At 43.2% G+C, this 26003-nt stretch overlaps 3 protein-coding genes across 3 annotated transcripts in view; 2 read left to right on the top strand and 1 right to left on the bottom strand.

The window, feature by feature from the left end:
- LOC138352217 (ribosome-binding protein 1-like) overlaps positions 1-3649 on the bottom strand; it is a 20524-nt gene extending 16875 nt beyond the window's left edge. Inside the window, exon 1 of the mRNA XM_069304500.1 lies at positions 3609-3649. Coding sequence (XP_069160601.1) covers positions 3609-3649 — 41 coding nt within the window. The remainder of the gene's footprint in view (positions 1-3608) is intronic.
- A 3255-nt stretch (positions 3650-6904) lies between these two features.
- On the top strand, positions 6905-13088 carry LOC138352216 (MARCO-like protein). Its single transcript, XM_069304499.1, has 4 exons — positions 6905-7015; positions 9196-9654; positions 11552-11635; positions 12990-13088. The coding sequence occupies exons 1-4, from the start codon at positions 6905-6907 to the stop codon at positions 13086-13088; spliced, it is 753 nt and encodes a 250-aa protein (XP_069160600.1).
- A 312-nt stretch (positions 13089-13400) lies between these two features.
- Positions 13401-13844, top strand: LOC138352215 (golgin subfamily A member 6-like protein 7). Its single transcript, XM_069304498.1, has one exon. It carries the CDS (start codon positions 13401-13403, stop codon positions 13842-13844), a length of 444 nt encoding a protein of 147 aa, XP_069160599.1.
- Positions 13845-26003: the final 12159 nt, after the last annotated feature.

Genomic DNA, 26003 nt, shown 5'->3' with positions numbered 1-26003 from the left:
AGCTACGTTTCGCGCCCCAGAGCTACGTTTCGCGCCCCAGAGCTACGTTTCGCGCCCCAGAGCTACGTTTCGCGCCCCAGAGCTACGTTTCGCGCCCCAGAGCTACGTTTCGCGCCCCAGAGCTACGTTTCGTGCCCCAGAGCTATGTTTCGCACCCCAAAGTCACGTTTCGCTCCCCCCAGAGCTGCATTTCGCGGCCTAGAGCACTAAAACATATATACACAGCTCCCGTTTCGCCTGACGTCCGAGAGAGAGAGAGAAAGACTCTGAGTTTATACAGTAAAGATACTTTTCCTTCCCTTCCCACCTCACTCCCATCCCACATTACCCCTCACTTTCCATCTCCCCTCATTTCTCCTCACGTTCCCTCTCACTCTCCACCCTCAAGCGTACAGCTTCGCCGGTCGAAAGCAAAACACAAACTGGAACTTTTGGGGGAAAAAAATATCAATATTTTTTTTTTGGGTGTGAGGTTAAAACCCAGCATATACCCCCCCCCCCCCCCCCCCCCAATCCCTCAATCTGGGTTAAGCCCGTTTCTGAGGCAGGATTTCTTCTAGTGCAAATATCCTCATTAAAGCTTGAATGAGAATGAAATATATATATATATATATATATATATATATATATATATATATATATATATATATATATATATATACATATATATATGCGAACAAGCCTGAATGGTCCCCAGGCATATACCCAACCAAATACTCACACCCCAGAAGTGACTCGAACCCATACTACCAGGAGCACTATGCAACTAGTGTACAGGACACCTTAACCACTTGACCATCACGACCGGACAAAAGATGATGCTAGCCGAGGCTATTTCCCCATCATCCCGCCGGCACTCTGATGGTAATCTCTTGTTCGCATTTGTGTTCCTCACGTGTGCCCCAAAGAATGAGGTTATTTGATAAAATACTATGCCCAAGATTACCCCATCAGAGTGCTTGCGGGCTGATGGGGAAATAGCCTCGGCTACCATCATCTTTTGTCCGGTCGTAATGGTCGAGTGGTTAAGGTGTCCTGTACACCAGTTGCATAGTGCTCCTGGCAGTATGGGTTCGAGTCACTTCTCGGGTGTGAGTTTTCGGTTATATATATATATGTATATATATATATGTCGTACCTAGTAGCCAGAACTCACTTCTCAGCCTACTATGCAAGGCCCGATTTGCCTAATAAGCCTAGTTTTCATGAATTAATGTTTTTTCGACAACCTAACCTACCTAACCTAACCTAACCTAGCTTTTTTTGGCTACCTAACCTAACCTTACCTATAAATATAGGTTAGGTTAGGTTAGGTAGGGTTGGTTAGGTTCGGTCATATATCTACGTTAATTTTAACTCCAATAAAAAAAAATTGACCTCATACATAATGAAATGGGTAGCTTTATCATTTCATAAGAAAAAAATTAGAGAAAATATATTAATTCAGTAAAACTTGGCTTATTAGGCAAATCGGGCCTCGCATAGTAGGCTGAGAAGTGAGTTCTGGCTACTAGGTACGACATATATATATATATATATATATATATATATATATATATATATATATATATATATATATATATATATATATATATATATATATATAATGCACAACTTGCCTAAACACCGCAAGAGAGATTATACAACCTTAGAACACTTTCCCACCAGGAGATTCGAACCCTAGCCAGCACAGAAGCCTTACAGCAACTGGCATAACTGGTAAGCCTTTAACCTACTGCACCACAACTCAGACCTTTAAAAGTGTTCTAAGTGGGAAAGTGTTCTAAGGTTGTATAATCTCTCTTGCGGTGTTTAGGCAAGTTGTGCATTAAGCATAGACACAGAGTTCTCCCATATTAACAGGAATTTGATGAAAGAAAGTGAGTAGCCCTTCACTATGCTCTAGTTGCTCTTGGGAGGTGGTGATCTTTGGAGGTGAAATACTCCGAAATTACCATCTCTTTTAAGGGTCTGAGCTGTGGTGCAGTGGGTTAAAGGCTTACCAGTTATGCCAGTTGCTGTAAGGCTTCTGTGCTGGCTAGGGTTCGAATCTCCTGGTGGGAAAGTGTTCTAAGGTTGTATAATCTCTCTTGCGGTGTTTAGGCAAGTTGTGCATTATATATATATATATATATATATATATATATATATATATATATATATATATATATATATATATATATATATATAACCGAAAACTCACACCCCTCTTCTACCCTTTTCCCCTTGGTCCACCTCCCCCCCCCCCCTCCTTAACGTCTGACCTCCGAGTTCTACCTGTCCCACATATCACTATCTACTCGTCCCACATATCACTATCTACCCGTTCCACATATCACTATCTACCCGTCCCACTTATCACTATCTACCCGTTCCACAGATCACTATCTACCCGTTCCACTTATTACTATCTACCCGTCCCACATATGGCTATGTACCCGTCCCACATATGGCTACCCGTCCCACATATCACTATCTACCCGTCCCACATATGGCTATCTACCCGTCCCACATATGGCTTTCCCTCTCGCTCAACTTCTCACCTGACTTTCCTACTTCCAGTTTGGAGCTAACAATTAACCTTCACAAACCATTTTCTTTTCAAAGTTTCATTCACTCTCCAATTATTTTTTTTCTTTTTTTTTTTTGCAGCTCCCAATTAATCTTCCCTGCCTCCCCCCCCCCCAATCCCCAATCCCTTCACGGGGAAATTTTCCTTTTTTTTCAATCCCTTTCTCTATCGTGGTGATTATTATTCCCTAAATTCTTTGGTGATTTGTCCTCTTTTCTTTTGTAAGTTGGAGAAGCGAATGTTAGAAGAGGGGGAAGAAGAGGGTTAACCCACAGGCTGAGTTGTCGGTGGAATTAAGACCGTCTTGAAGAGGTTGAAATGGGTGATTATAGTTGGTGATACCTTGTTTGGGGGAGGTGTGTGTGTGTGTGTGTGTGTGTGTGTGTGTGTGTGTGTGTGTGTGTGTGTGTGTGTGTGTGTGTGTGTGTGTGTGTGTGTGTGTGTGTGTGTGTGTGTGTGTGTGTGTGTGTGTGTGTGTGTGTGTGTGTGTGTGTGTTTGTGTGTGTGTGTGTGTGTGTGTGTGTGTGTGTGTGCGTGCAAGGGTGTTGGAGGGTGGTGGTTTGGGCGGCTGGTGATGATTCGGTACATTAAACAAGCGTGTGTTGTTCGTAGGTCATAACGAGGAGGTCAGAGGTCAAATGTCATTGTTGGTAACGAGGGGGTCAGAGGTCAGGTATTATTTTTGGTAACGATGAGTCAAAGGTTAAGTATCATTGGTCATAACGAGAGGTCAAAGGTCATCTTTCATGGTATTCTCTCTTCTTCTTACTCTGCCCCCCCCCCCCCTGCTTTCTCTCTCTCTCTCTCTCTCTCTCTCTCTCTCTCTCTCTCTCTCTCTCTCTCTCTCTCTCTCTCTCTCTCTCTCTCTCTCTGCGCGCTTTCACCCCTCCCTCTGTATATTTTCATCCCTGCTATTCCTTTCTCCGTTCAATTATTCCTTCTTGTTTTTCCTTCCTGCTTTACCTCTTGATCTGCCTCTCTACCCATTCATCGTCGTGTCCCGCCTCCTCTCCACCTAACAATCTTCCTCTCTCACTCTTCTCCTCCAGACAGCTCCACATCCACCTTCTCGTTCATTGTGTCTCGTCTTATCAGCCTCGTACGACACACATCAATCTCATGTCCGGTCGCTGCTAACAAACACGACAGCTGTGTGTCGTTGAGCTGTTGACGGATACAATTGACACACACACACACACTACACACACACACACACACACACACACACACACACACACACACACATTCACACACACACACTACACTAACACACACACACACACACACACACACACACACACACACACACACACACACACACACACATTCACACACACACACTAACACTAACACACACACACACACACACACACACACACACACACACACACACACACATTAACACACACTAACATACACACACACACACACACACACACACACACACACACACATTAACACACACTAACATACACACACACACACACACACACACACACACACACACACACACACACACACACACACACACACACACATTAACACACACTAACACACACACACACACACACACACACACACACACACACACACACACACACACACACACACACACACACACACACACACACAAATTATGAGGAGGATTGAAACAGAGGACAATAGTAGGAGGCTACAAGATGACCTGGATAGACTGAGTGAATGGTCCAACAAATGGCTGTTGAAGTTCAACCCGAGTAAATGCAAAGTAATGAAACTAGGCAGTGGAAACAGGAGGCCAGGCACAGGATACAGAATAGGAGATGAAGTACTTAATGAAACAGACAGAGAGAAAGATCTAGGAGTTGATATCACACCAAACCTGTCTCCTGAAGCCCACATAAAGAGAATAACGTCTGCGGCATATGCGAGGCTGGCTAACATCAGAACAGCGTTCAGGAACCTGTGTAAGGAATCATTCAGAATCTTGTACACCACATATGTAAGACCAATCCTGGAGTATGCGGTCCCAGCATGGAGCCCGTACCTTGTCAAGCACAAGACGAAGCTGGAAAAAGTCCAAAGGTATGCTACTAGACTAGTCCCAGAACTAAGAGGCATGAGTTATGAGGAAAGGCTGCGGGAAATGCATCTACGACACTGGAAGACAGAAGAGTAAGGGGGGACATGATCACAACCTACAAAATCCTCAGGGGAATCGACCGGGTAAACAAGGATGAACTATTCAACACTGGAGGGACGCGAACAAGGGGACACAGGTGGAAGCCGAGTACCCAAATGAACCACAGAGACGTTAGAAAGAACTTTTTCAGTGTCAGAGTAGCTAGTAAATGGAATGCACTAGGAAGTGATGTGGTGGAGGCTGACTCCATACACAGTTTCAAGTGTAGATATGATAGAGCCCAGTAGGCTCAGGAATCTGTACACCAGTTGATTGACGGTTGAGAGGCGGGACCAAAGAGCCAGAGCTCAACCCCCGCAAGCACAATTAGGTGAGTACAATTAAGTGAGTACACAGTATCTCATCGTGGACACTAAAAGAAGGTGCAGAAGCACTAAGAGTGCCACTCTCTATGGTGTATAACAGGTCACTGGAAACAGGAGACCTACCGGAAAGTTGGAAGACAGCTAACGTAGTCCCAGTATACAAAGAGGGTGACAGGCATTAAACAACAGGTCAGTTACCCTAACTTGTATACCATGCAAGGTGATGGAGAAGATTGTGAGAAAAAGACTTGTAAAACATCTGGAGGGAAATAGTTTTGCGACACACCACCAGCATGGGTTCAGAGATGGTAAATCGTGCTTCACAGGTTTAATATAAATCTATGACCAAGCAGCAACAATTAGGCAAGAAAGAGAAGGGTGGACAGACTGCATTTTCTTGGACTATCAGAAAGCCTTTGACACAGTACCCCATAAAAGGCTGTTACGAAAATTGGAGCAACAGGCAGGAGTAAAAGGGAAGGTGCTCCAGTGGATAAGGGAGTATCTAAGCAACAGGAAACAGCGAGTAACTGTGAGGGGAGAGACATCAGAGTGGCGAGATGTCACTAGCGGAGTCCCGCAGGGCTCTGTACTTGGACCCATCCTGTTTCTGATATATGTAAACGATCTTCCAGAGGGTATAGACTCATTCCTCTCAACGTTTGTTGATGATGCAAAAATTATAAAAAGAATCAAAATAGGTGAAAATAAAGGCTACAGGACGACCTGGACAAACTTGAGGAAAATGGCTACTAATGTTTAACTCGGGAAAGTGTAAAGAAATGAAATTAGGCGAAGGGAGAAGGAGGCTGAACACAAGGTACCATCCGGGAGGTGAAATCCTGCAAGAGTCCAATAAAGAGAAAGATCTGAGGCTTGATATGATACACCGAACCTGTCCCCAGAAGCCCACATCAAAAGGATATTATCAGCGGCATATGCAAGACTGGCCAACATAAGAACTGCCTTTAGAAACTTGTGTAAGGAATCCTTCAGGATGATGTGGTGGAGACTGACTCCATACACAGTTTCAAATGTAGATATGAAAGAGCCCAGTAGGCTCAGGAATCTGTACACCAGTTGATTGACAGTTGAGAGGCGGAACCAAAGAGCCGGAACTCAACCCCCGCAAACACAACTAGATGAGTACTAAGTGAGTACATCACTCACTGTCTATTACCAAGGAAAAGATATCCCAACCAGTGGTCACTACAGGCTAATTAAGACTAACACCAGCTTGGTGAGGTCACAGGGACTCAACCCATCACTCATCTGACGTGTCAAGACGGACGGACGTCTCAACACCTCCCAAGACGCAAGAAAAGATTTATTTGCGTCGGTCATAAATCAGCCTCAGCTCATTATGTACACAAGTTCAGATAAAGTTAATCTTTCTGGTAAAATTATCTATTTTGGCAGTTACATATCCTGAGGAGGCCCCAGAGGATATTATATATATATATATATATATATATATATATATATATATATATATATATATATATATATATATATATATATATATATATATATATATATATATGTTCTCCACGCAAATACCGAGCGAGATAAGTAAAAATTCTGTCTAATTGGACGCAGCGACCCTTGCTATCAAAGCCAAGATTGACAGTTCTATAAAAAAAATACACACACACACACACACACACACACACACACACACACACACACACACACACACACACACACACACACACAACGAATAACCTATCCAAGGAAGGGATTGGAAAGAAAACGGCTGAATTACCGAAAAAGAAAATATGACGAGATGAGGAACTTCCTAATGGAAATACCATGGAGGAAACAGAACTCTGAGAAAAGGATATGATGGACTACATCACCCAGAAGTGCCATGAAGCCACCGACAGGCTTATCCCGGCCCAAAAGGAGAAAAATGAAAAGCAACAGAAGAATCCATGGTTCACTCAGGAATGTAAGGTAGCGTAGCAACTGTGTACCAGAACATCGATAAACAACAGTAATAACAGAATACCAGAGAGCAGGGAGAGATACCAGAGAGCAAGGAGAGATACCAGAGAGCAGGGAGAGATACCAGAGAGCAGGGAGAGATACCAGAGAGCAGGGAGAGATACCAGAGAGCAGGGAAAGATACCAGAGGGCCAGGAATGAGTACCTCAGAGTGAGAAGAGAAGCAGAGAGAGACGCTCTGAGTCTCCTCTCTGTCAAATGAAACAGAGAGGATTCATCTGTTTTATTTCACAATAGAGCATCATCCACATCATCACCCACATCACCATCCACAACATCATCCACATCACCATCCACATCATCACCACTATGATGAATAACACAACAATGTGTACTGTAAAGTATATTGAACTATATAACAACATATCCTGATAATGTTTACATTTACCTCTCTTACCTGTCAGGTGCTAACCGCATCTGGGTAATGAGAGGCTGCATCTTCTACCTGTCAAGGTAAAGATGGGGCAGAGGGGGAGTGTTGGGGAGATGAGGAGGGGGGGGGGGAAGAGAATGAAGAAAGATAGTCGCAAATTAGAGTAGAGGGGATTGAGAGGGGGAAGGGACGAAGTAGGATATCAGAAAGGGGCTGGGTACTTGAGGCTTAGGATATCAGGAGAAGTGAGGGGAGGGGGAAGAAAAGGTATTTGGGAGAGGAAAAGGGGGGATGACAGAGGTGGGGGGAGGAACGAATAAGGAAAAGGGAGAAATGTGAAAGGGCAAAGAGGGAAGTGGGGGGGGGGGAGAAGTAGGATATCAGCAATGTTATCGACCAGGCAAACAGGTAAACATGACAGCAGGGGGGGGGGAGGGAGGGGGAGAAGGGAGGGGGGGGATACGATACCATGGCAGCTTAACCGAATTAAAAAGAGTTGCCACAGCGTCAACAGACGGGACAAACACAGACGCGCGCGCTCGCGAGCTCCTGGGTAGGTATATATGGATGAAAGTGTGACACCTCCGACAAAAACAAACACAGAAGTGGTGAAGCAAAACAAACAAACAAACAAACAAACAAGCTTCCGCCCGCCAAACACACACCGAAACTACGACGTTGGTACAACGTTCGAACAAGTTGTAACACTTCCTAACCAGTTATAACAACCAATATAGCAAGTTGTAACACTTCCTAACCAGTTATAACAACCAATATAGCAAGTTGTAACAACGTTCTAATACGTCATAAACACGTTAAGCCAAGATGTAACAACTTTATTACAAGTTGTAACAAGCGGAAAATAGAGATAGTTTCGGTTTGTGTTTCCAGGGCGTAGCATATCCAACTTGGATTGAAGATGGATATGGGACCTCAAGTCGTTTTCAATAAGTGATGAGGGATCGAACCTACGCCCGGGATGATCCCAGACGCTGCCTTAGTCAACTAGGCCACGACATGGTAAAAAGAATTGCAACCGGGGAATTCCAGTGAATTCACGCGGATCCTGCAGCCTCTCCGAGACACAAATCAGGGTCTTACACAATTCCCCCCCATGCCAGTCGGTCGAGCGGACAGCACGTTGGACTTGTGATCCTGTGGTCCCGGGTTCGATCCCGGGCGCCGGCGAGAAACAATGGGCGGAGTTTCTTTCACCCTATGCCCCTGTTACCTAGCAGTAAAATAGGTACCTGGGTGTAAGTCAGCTGTCACGGGCTGCTTCCTGGAGGTGGAGGCCTGGTCGAGGACCGGGCCGCGGGGACACTAAAGCCCCGAAATCATCTCAAGATAACCTCAAGATGCACTCTGGGATCATCCCGGGGCGTAAGTTCGAAACCTCGTCAAGACCCTTGTGGATTTGTTCAGTTGATGCATCACCCTATTGTGATTTCTGTGTGTAAAGGTATACTGATGTATGAGAACGTTTATACTGTTGTCATTCACTCGTTCATTCACGCACTCGGGCAAGGAACCGGCTCTTTCGTGTTAAGGGTCATGAAGTTCCACTTTTTTTTTTTAACTCGGTTAATGGGGGTATCTTTCAAATTTGGTTCTGGGGATTTTAATTTCTAATTCTGATTAGGTAATGGCACGTTTTTTATTTGCCTCACTGCTGTGTCGCTTTCTGATTCGGCTCAACACGAGTGTCGCTTTCTGATTCGGCTCAACACGAGTGTCGTTTTCTGATTCTCTTCAGGGCAAGCCGTTTTCTGATTCTCTTCAGGGCAAGCCGTTTTCTGATTCTCTTCAGGGCAAGCCGTTTTCTGATTCTCTTCAGGGCAAGCCGTTTTCTGATTCTCTTCAGGGCAAGCCGTTTTCTGATTCTCTTCAGGGCAAGCCGTTTTCTGATTCTCTTCAGGGCAAGCCGTTTTCTGATTCTCTTCAGGGCAAGCCGTTTTCTGATTCTCTTCAGGGCAAGCCGTTTTCTGATTCTCTTCAGGGCAAGCCGTTTTCTGATTCTCTTCAGGGCAAGCCGTTTTCTGATTCTCTTCAGGGCAAGCCGTTTTTTTATTCTCTTCAGGGCAAGCCGTTTTCTGATTCTCTTCAGGGCAAGCCGTTTTCTGATTCTCTTCAGGGCAAGCCGTTTTCTGATTCTCTTCAGGGCAAGCCGTTTTCTGATTCTCTTCAGGGCAAGCCGTTTTCTGATTTGGCTCGGGTGGGGTTCATTTCTGAATCCATTCTAAACAAACAAAAATACCACTTTCCTATCTGGCTAATGTCACCCCGTGACTCTTTGCCTTTCTAGGGAAAGTAACTTAAGGTTTCTCAGTTTCTCTTTATTTAGAAGCTCTCTAATTCTTGGGATTAACTTTGTCACCCTTCGCTGACGGCTAAGAAGTGAACCATCGTTCAGTCTACAGTATGGAGACCACAACTGAACTGCCTCAACAGAACGACTGTTACCAAAAAGCAAAACACAGCTGTCGAAAAAACAGAAATAGTTTAATTGCTAACACTTCTAGAAATAAATCCCAGGGGTCCTATTCGCCTTATTCCGAAAATTTATGCATTTAATTTTTTTTGGCTATAAATTTAAACTAATCACGATCCACAATTCTTTTTTAGCATCCAGACTTCGCAATTTCAACACTAATCCAGCTGATATCTACTAGCTCTATCATCACTGAAGAGGAAAGGAACTATCAGGGGGAAAGCGCCAAGCCACTAAGACTATATATAGCACTTGGAAGGAGGTAAGGATAAGGATTTGCGATGGGACGAGGAGAAAAGGAATAGGTTATTTTTTTTTAGCTTAATTACCATCACACACGATTAAAACAATCACGTTCCAGCCTCCGTCCCCCAACCACTTGGGCTGGACGGTAGAGCGACGGTCTCGCTTCATGCAGGTCGGCGTTCAATCCCCGATCGTCCAAATGGTTGGGCACCATTCCTTCATCCCCTCCCCCCCATCCCGTCCCATTCCAAATCATTATCCTCATCCCTTTCAAGTGCAATATAGTCGTAATGTCTTGGCGCTTTCTACTAATAATTCCAGCCCCCCTCGACGTTATACAATATTTATCAACGGAATTTTAAGTCAATCATGTCATCAAAAGTACAAAGTTACACATAACATTTCATTAACAAATACAAAACTTGCCATGTTTAGCTAAACATGAAGCCCGAAGTGTTCTGCATTATGTACACCACTTGGCGACGTCGTAACATTTTCAATAAAACATTGAGGAAACCTGTGTTCGAAGTTCATTAATATGTGATCGCGGTAAAATTTCGAACACAACACAACTGAGACTTGCTGAACCTGGAAGCCGGTGAACATCTGTTACAGATGTTCTATATATTTTTGGTTCGCTCGAGTCAAGTTGGAATATACGAGGTAAAGCAACTAGGAAGATAAATGTGTGTACGAGAGAGAGAGAGAGAGAGAGAGAGAGAGAGAGAGAGAGAGAGACAGAGAGAGACAGAGAGACAGAGAGACAGAGAGAGAGAGACAGACAGACAGAGAGAGAGAGAGACAGAGAGACAGAGAGAGAGAGACAGACAGACAGAGAGAGAGAGAGAGAGAGAGAGAGAGAGAGAGAGAGAGAGAGAGAGAGAGAGAGAGAGAGAGAGAGAGAGAGACAGACAGACAGAGAGAGAGAGAGAGAGAGAGAGAGAGAGACAGAGACAGAGACAGACAGAGAGAGAGAGAGAGACGTACACATACACAAATGCCTCATAAAAAAGGGATTCTAATTTTCTTCAGACACACATTTCTTATTTACAAGCTCCTGTCTATCAAGTGAATTGGAATCTCTCTCTCTGATGCTCCCGTGAAATATTGGAAACGAACAACTTTTGATATTTAGTTAAAAATTGTCTGCGTTTTCGAAACACGAGTTTGTCTGTTTAATTCATATGTTGCATTCTACGCTACAGTCATGTTGCATTCATGCATATGTGTGTGTGATGTTTATTATCAATGTTGATAATGTTGACCTGATGTTGATTTAATATTTCCCCAGTATGAGGAATTATATAATTCTATAATAAATGATATATTGTTTACAATAATTAATATTTTTCATCTGAACAAACTCTTGTTCTAGTCCAATGAGGAACGACCTTCAGCGCGCATGCGCGATGATGTCATATACCAGTTAAAATATATTATCTGCTATCTGTTATATCAGGTAAATGTTATCATAATCTCTAAACATATACAAAATAACATTAGTTGGCTCAATTGACACTTTGTATTATGTTATATAATTATTCAGAATAATGGTGCCCTACCGGACTTGTTTCAACAATCATATATACATAAAATCAAATGTCTGCGTCCAAAATAGGAAGACAGACGCTAACGGCTAGTCTCAGTTTCCAAGTATGACACAGGGCGGGGTATGACAGTGTCATAGGCTGGTCGGGGTCGGCCCCAGTGACATTGTTTAAGAAAGATGGCATCAGTAGCGATCCCATACGATGTTCACGTAGTCTGATATCGGAGATGTGTTTTTCTACACAGTTTTATAGAGTAGTTCAGCGCATTGTAATGTTAATTTTTATGAGAGAGATGAGGGTTCAAGGAGAGGGAGAGAAGAGAGAGGTGGAAAGCAGAAAGGGACAGGAGACAGAAAGAGAGAGGGAGAAAGAAAAGGAAATAGAGAAGGAGAAGGAAATCATCTATCGATGATTTCTGTGTTGTGAAATAACACAAATTCACTGTGCTGTGCAAATTCTATGTACAACACAGAAATCATCGATAGATACAGCGATAGCAGGCGGCTTGACATCTGCGAGGCACTACACATTAAAAAGTCAACACCAGCAATCAACAGCCAATTAATGCACAACTATATTCTACCCACTTCAAGACTCCGCACCAATATAGAAGCATCAAGAGTAAGTATGGGCCAATAGGCCCTTTGCAGTTACTGTCATTCTTCCCTTTAACTTATCCAATTTATACCCATTGAACCGTGTTCTGTTTTGGTTTAAGTTTGTTCACCTCATCCAAAACTGTTTCAACATATCACCTCACCCAAATGCGAGCATATAAGACAAGCTGTTTAGCGTTAGAATTAGTAAAACTCTGTTAAGTGTTTTCAGGTTACAGCTGTGTGTGTAAACTAAAGTCTTTGAAAATGTAATACGTTATTACGAAACGCGTTCAAGTGTCGCGTTAGACTAGAAATAAAAATGAATTTTGGAGAATTGATTTTTCAATTACCATCGACAGTAAAAAGAAACATAAGAAATATTGAGAAAATTGTGTTAGAATAATTAATTAATTATATATATATATATATATATATATATATATATATATATATATATATATATATATATATATATATATATATATATATATATATATATATATATGAATACTGCGGATAACAAACTGTTTACTCCAGACAATTTCTCCATCGGAAATTGAATTTGCTTTGGCACATTGGAAGCAAATTGTTTACTAGAAGGATAAAATATTCCCTGGAGACACATTTAGCCGGAAGATATTGTTTACTGCGATGGTGTTAATAGTGCTGTGACGTCACCGATATTGGTGCTGTGACGTCACCGGCATTGGTGCGTGACGTCACCGATATTGGTGCTGTGACGTCATCGATATTGGTGCTGTGACGTCACCGATATTGGTGCTGTGACGTCACCGATATTGGTGATGTGACGTCATCGATATTGGTGCTGTGACGTCACCGATATTGGTGCTATGACGTCACCGATATTGGTGCTATGACGTCACCGATATTGGTGCTGTGACGTCACCGATATTGGTGCTATGACGTCACCGATATTGGTGCTATGACGTCACCGGTATTGGTGCTATGACGTCATTGTCATTTAATTTGCCGTAAGTTGTGATTGTGAATTCATGTACTAAGCAACACAAGGCGTTGCATAAATGTTTCCTAAGCAACACAAGGCGTTGCATAAATGTTTCCTAAGCAACACAAGGCGTTGCATAAATGTTTCCTAAGCAACACAAGGCGTTTACAAAATGTCGTCTCGCTGGAACATGTGAACAAGGACCTGGAACATGTGAACAAGGACCTGGAACAGGTGAACAAGGACCTGGAACAGGTGAACAAGGACCTGGAACAGGTGAACAAGGACCTGGAACAGGTGAACAAGGACCTGGAACAGGTGAACAAGGACCTGGAACAGGTGAACAAGGACCTGGAACAGGTGAACAAGGACCTGGAACATATGAACAAGGACCTGGAACAGGTGAACAAGGAGCTGGAACATGTGAACAAGGTCCTGGAACATGTGAACAAGGACCTGGAACATGTGAACAAGGAGCTGGAACATGTGAACAAGGTCCTGGAACATGTGAACAAGGACCTGGAACATATGAACAACGTCCTGAACATGTGAACAAGGTGACTTAACCTCCATATACATCTCAAACACTTCCAAACTGGGTGTCTAAAGGCACCAACCAGTACCTAAGGAGGATGAACAAATTCTCAAGGGGCCGTGATGAGGGTTCGAACCTAAGAAGGATGTTTATCTCACCTATACTTAATCTAGAACTCTTTTTTGTTTAATCTTCCAGACTTTCCCAATAAGATTGGGGCTCGTAAGAGTGTAGACAAGAGGCGAACGTTATCTCCAGGTTTGGCAATGGTGCCGAACGAGCTTGTTAGTAGGCACCAATAAAGCAGTCTAGAGAGAGAGAAGAAAAGTCTACCACCATTATCCTGAAGCGCTTTTTTGGAGAACTTTTGTTGTCTAAGATGCTGTGAGAGTTTCTTGCGCTCCTTGAAGGTAAATCAAATATTTATATTATTCCTTTTTTGAGTGTTGGTTTAATATTTAATGGTTAATAGCTAAATACCTTTTTCTCTGACCCTCACACAGTTTTGAACGGAAGGTTTGAAAAGCTGGTTCACTGTATACTCACTATAACATATATATACTGGTGTAATTATGCAGGTATATGTCTGTCGTCTGTGTGGGGGTGATTGGGCACTCTATAGGGACGAGGAAGGGAACTGTCAGGGGTAAAGCGCCAAGCCATTACGACTATATAGCACTGAGAAGGGATCAGGAAAGGATTTGGGATTGGACGGGGGAGAGGAATAGTGGCCAACCACTTGGACGGTCGGGGGATTGAACGCCGACCTGCATGAAACGAGACCGTCGCTCTACCGTCCAGCCCAAGTGGTTCTGGATGATCTGAGGTGGGGGTGGGGGACGGGTGACTAGGGGGGGGTAGCTACGAGGGTGTCTGAAGGACATAATGTGTAATGTGTCTGAGACGTATGAAGGGTCTGAGAGGCATAATGAGGCTGAGAGTCAGAAAAAAGGGTGTGCTAGGGGCAGGGGAGAAGCTGGGGCAGGTATGGGGTGGGGGGGTGAAAGGAGGGGTAAGTGGGGAGGCGGGGGCTCAAGATGGGAGTGGGGCAAGAGAATGGGTGTTTGAAAGCAGTGGAGGGGTGAGGGAGAGAGAGGGAGGCTGAGGGGCTGACATTTCCATACGCGTATCCAGGTTTATATTCCCCAATGATCTTTGGCAGGTGGAGTCCAGATTTCTTGGCGTTCACAGTTTCGATCAATTTGTTGAGCTTTGCTTTCAGTTCGGCTGTAGTGTCCTTCGTTACCCTTTGGAATTTAGTTTGGTTAGAGAGTATGAGGTTCATTTTCGCCAGATATTCGTCTATTTTAAGAATGACGTATATTGGCGACTTGTCGCCTCTCCTGACAACTATCTCCTAGTTCTCACGAAGGCTCTTAGCTGCCGCTTTGAGCTTGGGGGACAGTATGGTGCTTCTGTAGTTGCCTCGATTCTTTCCTCCTTCCGCAATAACCAAAGATTATTGGGGAATATAAACCTGGATATGCATATGGAAATGTCAAGACACACAAGCCTGGAAACCCACTTCGGCCAATCATCAGCCAGATACCCACACCCACGTACAGACTGGCGAAACGACTCAACGGCTTGCTGACTCCTTATGTCCCTTGCGCCTTCAGCCTGAAGTCTCCAAAAGAATTTGTTGACTTACTGCGGGGAACACGGGCCACAGGGATAAGAGCCTCGTTGGACGTAGAATCTCTGTTCACCAACGTACCTGTGGATGAAACAATCAGGATGATAGCCGACATAGTGTATCGTGATCCGGCCTGTACTCCTCTTGACATACCAGAAAACATTCTAAGGAAACTACTCCAAGCTTGTACTAAAGAGGCACCCTTCTTGAGCCCAGATGGACACATGTATAAGCAAGTAGATGGGGTCGCCATGGGTTCTCCTCTAGGTGTCCTGTTTGCAAACTTCTTCATGGGTACCATCGAGCAAAAAGTTTTAGTCGACATGAACTTGAAACCGGCCATATACTGCAGGTATGTTGACAACATTTTTACACAGGTACCTGATGTCAGACATCTGCAGGAGCTGAAGGAGGCATTTGAGCAGAATTCTGTGTTGCGTTTCACTTACGAGATGGAGAAGGATGGGAAGCTGCCCTTTCTAGATGTAACAGTCATGGAAAGGAGCGGAGTTTTCCACACTGCAGTCTACACTAAGGAAACAAACATAGGAATGTGCCTGAATGCCAACAGTGACTGCCCGGACAGGTGCAAGAGGAGTGTTGTTAACGCTTATGTCGACCGTGCCCTCAGCCACAGCTCAGAATGGAAGCAAGTCGACGAAGAACTCTGTAGGGTAAGGCAGGTCCTAGTCAACAACGGCTTCTCCAATGGTTTCGTCGAAGACATCATAAGAAGGAAAGTGAAACGCCATGCAACCTCTGAAGAGACAACTAACACAACACCTATACCCCCTATTAGACTATTTTACAGGAACTTCTTTTCCACAGCCCATAAAACGGAGGAAAGGGTCCTGAAAGATATTGTCAGTAGAAACGTTATCCCTACAGACAAAAATCAGAAGATACAACTGACGATTTACTATAAAACCAGAAAAACGGCCAGCCTACTCATGAGAAACTCTCCAGACACAAAGCAGAACGCTTTAATAGAGACCAACGTCGTCTATGCCTTTAAATGCCCTCTTGGGGACTGTTAGCCTCAAAAAACCCAGTATATAGGCAAGACAACAACATCTCTTTCCAGGCGTTTAACGATGCATAAGCAACAGGGCTCCATTAAGGAACATATAATCTCTTCCCACAAACAAACCATCACCAGAGAAATCTTAGCAAACAACACAGAAATCATCGATAGATACAGCGATAGCAGGCGGCTTGACGTCTGCGAGGCACTACACATCAAGAAGTCAACACCAGCAATCAACAGCCAATTAATGCACAACTATATTCTACCCACTTCAAGACTCCGCTCCAATATAGAAGCATCAAGAAATATGGACCAATAGGCTTTCGACAATTACTTCCATTCAATACCCATTGTTTCGTGTTCTGTCTTGTGTTTGAATTTAATACCCATTCAATACCCATTGTTGAAAGTTTGTTTTCACCTCATCCACCTCACCCAAATGTAGATATAAAATCGAAGATGTGTAAGCTCTATTCAGTTTCAGTTGTGTGTTTGTAAACTAAAGTCTTTGAAAATGTAATAAGTTTTACGAAACGCGCTCAAGTGTCGCGTCAGACTAGAAATAAAAATGAATTTTGGAGAATTGATCTTTGAATTACCATCAACAGTGAAAAGAAGCGTAAGAAAGATCGAGAAAATTCGTGTTAGAATTATTAATCTTACTTTTTCGGTTATAGATATATATATATATAGATATATATATATATATATATATATATATATATATATATATATATATATATATATATATATATATATATATATATATATATATATATATATGTCGTACCTAGTAGCCAGAATGCACACTGATTATATCAATGTGCATTCACTGATATAATCTACAAGAATAAATACATTCAAAACATAAAATATAATAAAAAAAACACTGTCTTTTCCCACTAACACTAGCCAGCAGCTTCACAGGACTACGTCAACAACGCATCAAACACCTGACTGCTGAACCTTAGCATGGGGAGGAGGTTGAAATTCTTCTCGCGAGGACTCGCCTAATCTGCAATCGCGAGCCTTGTTGGCGGCGCCCCCGAGGGCGTCGATCCTCATTTATTTAGCGCCTGGCTCTGTTGGGACCACTTGGGTAGCGGACTCGAGAGCTGTGAAGCCACTGGCCATCCAGGAGTATGTAGAAATTCCCAGCTTCGCTCATCTCACAGCCCTGAGTGCTCCTTATATTAGGGATTTTCAATTATTTGTTTTGTTTGGGGGGAGGTAGGTCCCAGTTTATGGAAGTCATGGATCTTAATCCACCGAGGCCCCTCTGCCTGAGTGCCTCAATCCACCGAGGCTCTCTGTCTGAGTGCCTCAATCCATTGAGGCTCTCTGCCAGAGTGCCTCAATTCAGAGAGGCCCTTTGCCCGAGTGCCTCAACTCAAACTGGATATAAGTGTATTTGAAGGCATGAAGATGCCGACTAACATGCTGTTATTGTTTTAGATTGACTCGGAACAAATAGTTGCAAGCAGCACGGGCTATGGTGAGCCCGTAGGGCTAACATGGATATACGATCATACATGGATAGAGACCTTTTCACGGCCTGAACGACAGACGTTCCAGCCTGTATGCAACACACAACACATGTATCACACAACACATGTATCATCACCGCAAGCCTATAATACAACCTCAATTCCCCCCCCCATCCCCCCCAGCAGGGCGGGAATATCCCTTTCCAGAATCCCACAAAACTGCCAATTCATCTGGTCGTTCATACGGGACCACCAGCCGTACTGGAAAGAAAAAGCATTAGATTATAACAAAGTTCTAATCTGTCATCCCATGGAGCTCGTCGTAAAGTGTTTACCACTTCTCAGTCAAAATAAAGTGCTAATCCCGACAGAGTTGTAAACTAACATGGATAAAGTCGTATTGGATAATATTCCATCGCGGTTGGGTTCTTATTGGGGGTCTGAGGCGCGTTTGTGTTGGGCTTAAGACCAATCAGCCTCTGCAGGGTTATTAAAGCCACTACAATAAATTACTGACCCACCAGTATGTATACTTTAGTCATGTATATTGTCCAAGACTAATGTATACTATCAGTGTATACTCACCGAAACTTGGGGACATTTCCTCGTGGCATGTTTTATCTCTTCTCTTGAAGGAAGGAATTGTAGAGAAGCTATGTATAGAGATTGTATAGAGATATACAATAGAGATAAAAGTATAGAGATAAAAAAATGTATAGAGATTGAAAAAAATAGGACACAGCCGTTTTATATTAGAGTCTGACTAACATATTGGGTTAGGTGGATTAAGCTTAGTTAAGACCGGGAGCCGGTCGGCCGAGCGGACAGCACGCTGGACTTGTGATCTTGTGGTCTTGGGTTCGATCCCAGGCGCCGGCGAGAAACAATGGGCAGAGTTTCTTTCACTCTATGCCCCTGTTACCTAGCAGTAAAATAGGTACCTGGGTGTTAGTCAGCTGTCACGGGCTGCTTCCTGGGGGTGGAGGCCTGGTCGAGGACCGGGCCGCGGGGACACTAAAAAGCCCCGAAATCATCTCAAGATAACCTCAAGATAGTTTCAGCTAGATTAGTGCCTGTCGCATCTTAATCCATATAAACCTTTAGTTTAACTTGTGGCCAGAAATGCCCTCCAAAAAATAGTGAGAAGTATTCAGTGTTGGATCTTGTGCTTTTGTGAATGTATTCATGTATTTGTACATCTCATGTATTTGTTAAATACAGTTCTGAGTCACTTTTCTTGTTGTGGTTGATACTTTGATCACTATTTGGTCAATATTATCGTCCCAAGATCCTCGTCGTCCCATAGCCTCATCGTCGAGCAGTTCCTCCACTTCATCGTCCCTTCGTCGCCTTCCCCAGGTATAATTGGCGCTGAATAGCGGCGGCCGAGAATTGAATCTCATCGGGCAGAAAATTGTTCCCTGAATTCTCAATAGTTGGTGATAGGGTCTTTCTCATTCCGGGAAGAAATCAAATAAGCTAAAATAAATTAATGTTTCATGGTGGTACGAGTGTGTCAGGATACGAGAGGAAAGGAGAAATGAGAAATAAGTGAAGAGAGGAAAAGGGAAGATTATGGGAGACAGAAGGGAAATGTGAATTGGTATTGCGATAAGAAGAACGATTTAGATCAATATATGCATTGTTTGCTTGTATGAATGACAGTATATTCTTAGTTGTTGTGATGCTACACCTGTGGGATCACACGCAGCATCCTCATCTCCCCTGTGAGATCACCTACAGCATCCTCATCTCCCCTGTGGGATCACATACAGCATCTTCATCTCCCCTGTGGGATCATACACAGCATCCTTATCTCCCCTGTGAGATCATATTCAGCATCCTCATCTCCCCTGTGGGATCATACACAGCATCCTTATCTCCCCTGTGAGATCATATTCAGCATCTTCATCTCCCCTGTGGGATCATATTCAGCATCTTCATCTCCCCTGTGAGATCACCTACAGCATCCTCATCTCCCCTGTAGGATCACATACAGCATCTTCATCTCCCCTGTGAGATCACCTACAGCATCCTCATCTCCCGTGTGGGATCACACACAGCATCCTCATCTCCCCTGTGGGATCACACACAGCATCCTCATCTCCCCTGTGGGATCACACACAGCATCCTCATCTCCCCTGTGAGATCACACACAGCATCTTCATCTCCCCTGTGGGATCACACACAGCATCCTCATCTCCCCTGTGGGATCACACGCAGCATCCTCATCTCCCCTGTGGGATCACACACAGCATCCTCATCTCCCCTGTGGGATCACACACAGCATCCTCATCTCCCCTGTGAGATCACACACAGCATCTTCATCTCCCCTGTGGGATCACACACAGCATCCTCATCTCCCCTGTGGGATCACACACAGCATCCTCATCTCCCCTGTGAGATCACACACAGCATCCTCATCTCCCCTGTGGGATCACATACAGCATCTTCATCTCCCCTGACCGTAATGACCCATTGTAACCACTTCCTACGAGATGCTCTGCATCTTACCTTTATTCACTAATTAATAAGATTTACAAATAATTTCAATAACATTATACATCTGCAGTTGTCTTTATTAATGTCTATGTATGAGTGTATATTTTTATGCATATGTGTAATAGTAAGTACATTACATTAATAAATAGTACATTATGAAATGTAATATTTCACATTTCATAATGTTGTTGTCGTGTGGATGAAGTGCTTGTTTGACGGGTGTTGGCTGGCCAGCTCCTGTGTGTGATTGGGCAGTCAACCCTTGGGTGGGGGGGGGGGTTGTGTGCCCTTGTTTATTCTTGTATGCATATTATTATTATTATTATTAACTAGCTGTACCCGGGCACGCGTTGCTGTGGTTCAGTCTGGTTAAATGGAAAAGAAAGAGAAAGCGCACGCTTGTAATATGTTTAATTTCATAATGTTTGTGGGTATACAATATTTTGTTGTTGTTCCATTGTCTGTGGAGATATAGAGATTGTCTGGTTTGTTGACTCCCCTCCCCCGTCCCCTCGTCCTCCCCACCATCCCCCCCTCCCCCGTCCCCTCGTCGTCCCCACCATCCCCCCCTCCCCCCGTCCCCTCGTCGTCCCCACCATCCCCCCCTCCCCCGTCCCCTCGTCGTCCCCACCATCCCCCCCTCCCCCGTCCCCTCGTCCTCCCCACCATTCCCCCCTCCCCCGTCCCCTCGTTCTCCCCACCATCCCCTCACATGAAAAACAGTTTAAGAAAAACATGTTTTCACCTGTCACGAGTGTGACATCTATAAGTAGGTATAAGACACGCACGTATTCAAATGGAACGTTGTGTAAAAATTTCAAAGCAATCGGTGAAGAACTTTAGGAGAATTAAGATTTTGAACAAATGGACATTTACATTTTTATTTATACTAGCTGTACCCGGCCACGCATTGCTGTGGTTCAGCAACACGCATTCGTTGGTGAGCCACGTTGCATTTATCGTCCTCCCCACCATCCCTCACTTCCCGGTCCCCTTGTCCTCCCCCCACCAACCACCATTCCCCAGTCCCCTCGTCCCCCACCATCCCCAACTTCCCCGACCCCTCGTCCTCCCCACCATTATCCCCTCTCCTGTCCCCTCGTCCTCCCCTCCATTCCCCACTCCATTGTCCGATGTATTCCCAAATGATCTGATGTTCCCATCAGAAAATTGGGAACATCAAATGATCTGATGTTCCCATCACTGAAATATAAGAAAATCAATTAAAAAACGAAATGAAAAAGATAAAATAATAAATAAACTATACTCACGAAATGAACGGTATGGTAAACAACAAAGCTCAATTCCAACGCAATGTCGCACAAAATAATTAAATCAAAATGAAAATAAATCGAAATCTATGAAAATTAAATTTACCAATGCAATCGGAAACATTGAATTGGAATTCGTAACAAATTTAGTATAGCGTGTGTGCATGTGTTGCTATTACGTGCAACAAATAGCGCTGTTTTTGAAAAAAATTATTTTTACCTTTCACAGGTGTGTCATCTATATAGTAGGTATAAAAAATGCAGATATTCGAATGGAACATTGTGTCAGAACTTCAAAGCAATCGGTGAACAACTTTGGGAGATTACAGCGAGTGTTGCTCTTACGTTCAACAGATGGTACTGTTTAAAAAAAAAAAACATGCTTTTTTCCTGTCACAGGTGAGGCACGTATATAGTAGGTATATAAAAACACGCGCCTATTAGAATGCAACGTCTTGTCAAAATTTCAAAGCAAAACGGTAAAGAAGTTTCGAAGATTTCACTCACATGAAAATACACGAAAAACACATTTTTGCAAAAAAAGGATGATTTTTTTACCGTCACAGACGTGACATCTATATAGTATGTATAAAAAAAAATCCGCTCGAATGCGAATGGAACGTTGTGTGAAAATTTCAAAGTAATCGGTGAAGAACTTTCGGAGATTAACGATTTTGAACTCACGAACATTTCCATTTTTATTTATATATATTATTTATATATATATATATATTAAGGTAAGATGGTGATTATTGCTGTATTTTCAATTTGTAACTCTCGTGGTGAAGTGATTTGTTGTTTATTTTCCCTTGTCGGGACTTTTAAGTTATTTTTTCCAGGTCATTTTGAACTTTTAACTTTTGAGTGAAGATTTTTTTACTTTGCCAGTCCAGTTGGGACCTAGTATTTTGAAGGCAAAGTGAAGGCACCATCCTGAACATTAATGTTAATGTTTAGGGACTTGTTTCTTGTTAATGTTGATGATAAGAAGTTACTTCACATTGGTTATTTAATTGTTGTGAGTCGTTTGAGTTGTTTATTTATAGTTCCTAATGACTTTTGTGACGGTAATCTCCCTTGGAAGGAGATTAGGCCAGTTCCATCATCACCTATTCTACCACACCACGTCTGCATACTCAAGAATTTACAGCAAGAACAACAACTAGTGCTCAGACGTCTAGACAGCAGCCTACTCCCCCCTACTCTCCAGTACCCGTGACCCCCCCAGCACACCCGGTGGCCACAAGTTCAAGCGACCGGCCGGGAACAAGAACTCTGATAGTTTGTCTCTGCCACACCAGCGCCACCTACATTGGTCAAGTCCCATATAAATAGAAGCCGGCCAACCACCACCAGAATACTCTCTCGTGCTCGCTACCTGCGGGACCTGCCCTCGCACTACCTTGTGTGGTGGTAGATCTACGCGGCCTGGCATACACTATTTTCAGCACCATTTATTTCATGTTCTCTAACGAAACGTTAAATTGTCTGTTTGATTGTTTTGTTTTGATTGTTTTGCACCCTATAAGTAAGTCAAGTTTTAAAAGAACTATTTTCAGTTTGTGATTTGTTGGTTAATTTTTTCATATTAAAGTATTCAAATTTTTCATTGTATTTTTTTCATCCTGCATGTCCCCACACCGTGAAGAAGTCAACATAGCAGTTTTATTTTAATTTGTTTTCACTTTTTTTGGTTTATATGTTCGTGGCATTCCATCTGCCCTAAGCCACTGCTCTTAGTGATATTACCGTAACACTTCCTTAAGTAGCGTCATCATTCATCCACTTTGTCCACAACTTAGATGCAAGTCACATGTTGACAAGTGTTCCCATGTTGCTAAAGTTCAGGTTTACTTAGTAACATCTGGCCACAGTGACTACAGTGACTACAGTGCCTGATTAAATGACTAAAACTGTGTTGTGGTGTAAATTTTGCACGTCAGCTGCGTCAGGTGGATTAATTTGACCACCAGTAAAATGGTGGCTTTTCGTAGCCTTTCACTCACTCTCTAGACTTTTAAAGTGTGATGACGTGCTTGTGGCCAGGAGTGCCAGTTGTTGTCTGGGGGAAATGGTGTACACCACGAGCCATACATGGGGCATCATGACATAACACTGACTTATCATGTACAGCATCCTCATCTCTACTGCGGCATCATGTACAGCATCCTCATCTCCACATCCCCGCTCCCCCTCTTCTTCTCACCTATCCCTTCCTCCCCCTCTCACAACCCTCCTCTTCCTTCCCTCCCATGATGGCATCTCTTGTCTTCCTCCTCCTGATCCCAGCAGCACCTTGGCATTTTCGGATGCTGGCGGGCATCTTTTCTCATCCCTCTCACTCTCCTAGGCACGGAAATGAGATGCAAATAAAATTGGCGTGGGATTCGACGCCTTGCCGTCCCAATTTGACGGCGAGGTGGCCTAATCTGCATTCATTACCTACGCCCGATAGACTGCTGCCGCATCTCTAAAGGTAGGGCGTTCGTCAGTGTGAAATCCGTCTTTGGGTAGCTCGCTGGCGATACATGGAGGGGGAAGAGACATGGTCTTTCGGCTCACAGGAGGCGGTTGGGCGCGTCTGGGCTACCCTGACGAGGCCTTAAATTATAGAGCCACGGGGGAAGGCTGTCAGCTTGGCATGATTATTGTATTTACTTACAAAATTCGTTGTATTTTTTTCTTTTTGAGAGAGAAACGACGCCTCAAAAATACTTATATTGGTTGTTTTAATTCATGTTCTGAGAGTCCTTCACTCCGTCCTCATATCCCAACTTATTGTTCTCATATACCAGCTCATTTTCCTCATAACCCCTTCCACGAGCCTTATATTTATACTAGTCGAGTGCTTGAGCCTCATAATCAGTTTACCTTCCCCCTAATAATTACCTTATATTCTCTTGATCTCTATAAACTATTTACCCTTATCTACTTATGCATATTACGAGTGGCAATAACTCTCTTGATCTCACGTAGATGCATAATTCAAATCCTCTTATATATCTTTGCAGAAAACAGTGCCTCTTAAACCCCCTCTCTAAAAAATCCTTTAATAAACCTGTAAAAAAGGAAAGTGAAACGCGCCCTCTCTCTCTCCCTCTCAGTAAAAATAATAAAAACTCAGTAAAACAGTAAAATCTTTACTCAAACTGCTTCATTTCTGAGACATTTTCCCCCCGAGATATTGACCGTAAAGTATACTTGAAAGTCAAATTATGTGTAACTTACCATAAGTTCTGTAAGTAACTTACTATTGCTTAACTTAAACATATTCAAAGAACATCAACTCGTCACGTGGATGAAACTCTTTCGAGAAAACATCAATCATTTTTCGGATAAGTTTAGATTAAAAAACAGGAAAAAATGACGTAAAAAACTTATGGTAAAACAGTTCCTAGTTTTTAGGAGAGATCAAAACCTGGTAGCATAAAGTACGGGACAACGCGGAGTTGTTTCAAGCGCAGGCTGAACACACATACACGAGTGAGTGAGGTTGGGTGTAAATACCAGCTGCCTCGTATGGGCCAATAGGCCTTCCACATTACATATTAATTCCGTGTTTTAATTCACTTTATTATGATCTAAAGATACGCTTCACAAATCTCAAATTTATATCCATTTTTCCCATCGTGATAAACTCCAATGTTTTCCTATTATAACATATAATATATTATATGTAGGTAGAGCGACGGTCTCGCTTCATGCAGGTCGGCGTTTAATCCCCCGACCGTCCACAAGTGGTTGGTCACCATTCCTTTCCTCTCGTCCCACCCCAAATCCTTATCCTGACCCCCCTTCTCAACGCAATATAATAGTAAAGGCTTGACGCTTTCCCCTTGATTATTTCCCTCCAGCATCCAGCACAGGCTAAATCTTCACATTACATCCAATCTTCGACAAGCTCTAATTACCTCCAGGACTCATTACTCAAAAAATTATTTCGATATCATCAAATACGACAAAAACAAAATTAACACCAAACGCTCGTTTCAAATACGTAAAAATAAAATAACTTTTTTGTAAGAAAATTACTTAAAAAAATGGACTCATTTGCCTAATTAGCTCTAAGTATGTGAACTCCTCTGAGAGCGCCTCCGAGAACGCTAAATGTGAACGTTTCTTTGAGCGCCTCTGTGAACGCTTCTGAGGCGTTCACAGTAGTATTCTGAGAACGCCACTGTGAATAGTGCTGTGAACTCTACTGTGAACGCCGCTGTGAACGTTACTGTGAACGCCATTCTGCCGTATACTGT

This window comes from Procambarus clarkii, chromosome 52, assembly GCF_040958095.1.
Source record: "Procambarus clarkii isolate CNS0578487 chromosome 52, FALCON_Pclarkii_2.0, whole genome shotgun sequence".
NCBI lineage: Eukaryota > Metazoa > Arthropoda > Malacostraca > Decapoda > Cambaridae > Procambarus > Procambarus clarkii.
This window is presented reverse-complemented; position numbering and strand designations above follow the sequence as displayed.

What these genes read in the sequence shown, in the direction of transcription:
- LOC138352216 (XM_069304499.1), top strand. Translation starts at nt 6,905, where the DNA reads ATGGACTACATCACCCAGAAGTGCCATGAAGCCACCGACAGGCTTATC. An exon ending in GGTTCACTCAGGAATGTAAG is followed by an intron (nt 7,016 to 9,195) that starts GTAGCGTAGCAA and finishes GATTCTCTTCAG; the next exon opens with GGCAAGCCGTTTTCTGATTC. An exon ending in TCTGCTATCTGTTATATCAG is followed by an intron (nt 11,636 to 12,989) that starts GTAAATGTTATC and finishes TGGTGTTAATAG; the next exon opens with TGCTGTGACGTCACCGATAT.
- LOC138352215 (XM_069304498.1), top strand. Translation starts at nt 13,401, where the DNA reads ATGTTTCCTAAGCAACACAAGGCGTTGCATAAATGTTTCCTAAGCAAC.